This window comes from Apis dorsata, unplaced genomic scaffold, assembly GCF_000469605.1.
Source record: "Apis dorsata unplaced genomic scaffold, Apis dorsata 1.3 scaffold_650, whole genome shotgun sequence".
In the NCBI taxonomy this organism is placed as follows: Eukaryota; Metazoa; Arthropoda; class Insecta; order Hymenoptera; family Apidae; genus Apis; species Apis dorsata.
The window spans coordinates 71,382-73,793 of NW_006263841.1; the positions used below are offsets into that span (position 1 = coordinate 71,382).

Consider the following 2,412-nt stretch of genomic DNA (forward strand, 5'->3'; position numbering starts at 1 on the left):
ATAATAGTAATAGTAGTAATACTAGTAGTAATAGTAGTAGTAGTAATAATAAAAATAATAATAAAAATAAAAATAATAGTAATAACAATAATAATAATAGTAATAATAATAATAATAATAATAATAATAATATTAATAATTATAATAATAATAATAATATTAATAATAATAATAGTAATAATTATAATAATAATAATAGTAATAATAATAATAGTAATAATGAAAAATAATAATAGAGAGAGAGAGAGAGAGAGAGAGAGGGTTTTTCGTTACTTTCGTCTCCTCGCATACTGTGCACCATTCCTAATCACATTGTTCGCTCTAAAATACGCTAAATAGTACAGGTTAACGTTACACGTCGTCGTTCCGAAGTGTTTGTTTATATTATTATTATTATTATCATATAGAATCTCTGTGTTTCGCATACGCCTCGGTGATCACAACGCGAATGGCAAAAGGAGGAGCCGGAGAGCCAGTATTTGAGCGGGATAGCGGGAGGCCCGGACCTTTCGTTCACAGCCTGACCGAGCTCACCGCCGGGCTCCAACTTTTGCGCGACCCAACCCTCGCAAACATCACGTTTGATTCCAAGCCCATTATTAGATCTACGGATGACGACACGTCGTAGGAATAACAGCGTTTTCTTTTTCTTCTTCTTCTTCTTCTTCTTTCGTATCTTCCTATAGAATTGTTGCATTTCCAGCTTAAAAAATAACGAAGAGCAGGCCAAAGACCACGCGTCTGACGTGTGAGAAGGAACATAAAAACGTTAAAAGGACCTTGAACGTGCCTTATTACAAATATATCTATATACGGTCATATACAATCGTCGACGGTAGGACAAGGCACTTGTATCTTTTCGAATTTTCGATAGAAGACTAATCATCTCGTTCACAACAAACTATTTACCCATTTATTCACTATTTTTCCGCTCATCGATCGCTCATTTCGAATATTTTTTTTTTTATCGCTTTTGAACACGAAGGAATTTTCGATTCGATTATCGCGGATATAAAAATCGGAACGAAATTACGTAGCAACGATACTCGCGGGATAAAACACGATTTTCCAACGCGCGAAGAAAAGTTCATCATCATCATCATCATCATCATCATCATCATCATCATCAGCATCATTATCATCATCATCATCATCATCATCATCATCGTCATCATCACCATAATCATCACCATCACCATCATTATCATCATCATCATCATCATCATCATCATCACTGTCGTCATCGTCATCGTCGTCGTCGTTTCAACACCCTACCCGTTCGAAGAAATATGCATCGAAAAAATACGGGTGCTCTGTCGTATCGTCGCTCGGAAATAGATTACATTCTCGCCGAATAGGGTAAAATTGTACACATCGAAGATGGTGGGAAACAAATCTATACAAATATCCGAGTCCCCGTCGATTCGTCGTCGAGCTCGAACAGGATGATTCTCGTCTCGTTGGCATCGTACAGAGATCACGCGGTTTTCACATTGTGGTCACGACAACATACCCGTGTATTCAGGTACGCGCGCTCAAATTCGAGAGAGGGAAAGGAGGGGGGAGGGGGGGGAGAGAGAGAGAATGTTAAAGAGAGAGAGGAGAGAGAAAGAGAACCAAATCGATAAACGTTTCTTCTTGTTCTTCTTCTTCTTCGTCTTGTTCTTCTTCTTCTTCTTCTTCTTCTTCTTCTTCTCTCTTCGTTTTACTTTCTTTTTTCTTTTTTACATCGTGTTATAAACCGGACTGCTGTGCCTAGGCCTGACCTGCAGCCTGGCGAGAGGATGCGTCCTGCCATGTTGTTGTTGTTTCTTATTACCCGTGGACCCGGTTCCCGCGGATGGGACTGGTGGCCTGCCTGGTGCTTCCGGCGCCGTTTCACCGAACAACGGAGACGATGAGGAGGACGAGGACGAGGACGAATGATTATTGATCAGGATCGGTGCCGATCTTCTGCTATACTCGGCCGTGATTCTCGACGACTTGCCGTGTCGTTGTTGTTGTTGTTGTTGTTGTTGTTGCTGTTGCTGCGAATCGATCGATTCCCAATCCTTGTCTCTATGCACCCGCAATTGGATCTCGGTCGATTTTCTCGAATCTGGTTTACCGACCTCGTATTTACCGACCAGAACCCTTACCGACCGATCTTCCGAATTTTCCTGCTGTGTATTCGCGCTCTCCTTTCCCCCTCCTCCTCCTCCTCCTCCCCCCTTCTTCTCTTTGGTTTCGGGCGAGGCCTGAATCTTGGATTCGTCGTGCGGAATAACAGGTGACGAGGGCAAGCTTCGAATCTTCGCGTCTCTTTTCGTGCCTCGACCACCACTACCACCACCACTACTACCACCACCAGCACTACCACTACCACTACCGCAACCGCTACCACCGATCACGACCATCGATGACGACGAGGAC

At 42.3% G+C, this 2,412-nt stretch overlaps 1 protein-coding gene across 1 annotated transcript in view; it reads right to left on the bottom strand.

Annotated features, from left to right (window-relative positions):
- Positions 1–971: 971 nt before the first annotated feature.
- Positions 972–2,412, bottom strand: part of LOC102678087 (probable GPI-anchored adhesin-like protein PGA55) — a 41,967-nt gene continuing 40,526 nt past the window's right edge. The window contains 1 exon segment of the mRNA XM_031513470.1: positions 972–2,412. This exon segment is cut by the window's right edge and continues 59 nt beyond it. Within this exon segment, the coding sequence (XP_031369330.1) occupies positions 1,725–2,412 (688 nt within the window). The 3' untranslated portion in view covers positions 972–1,724.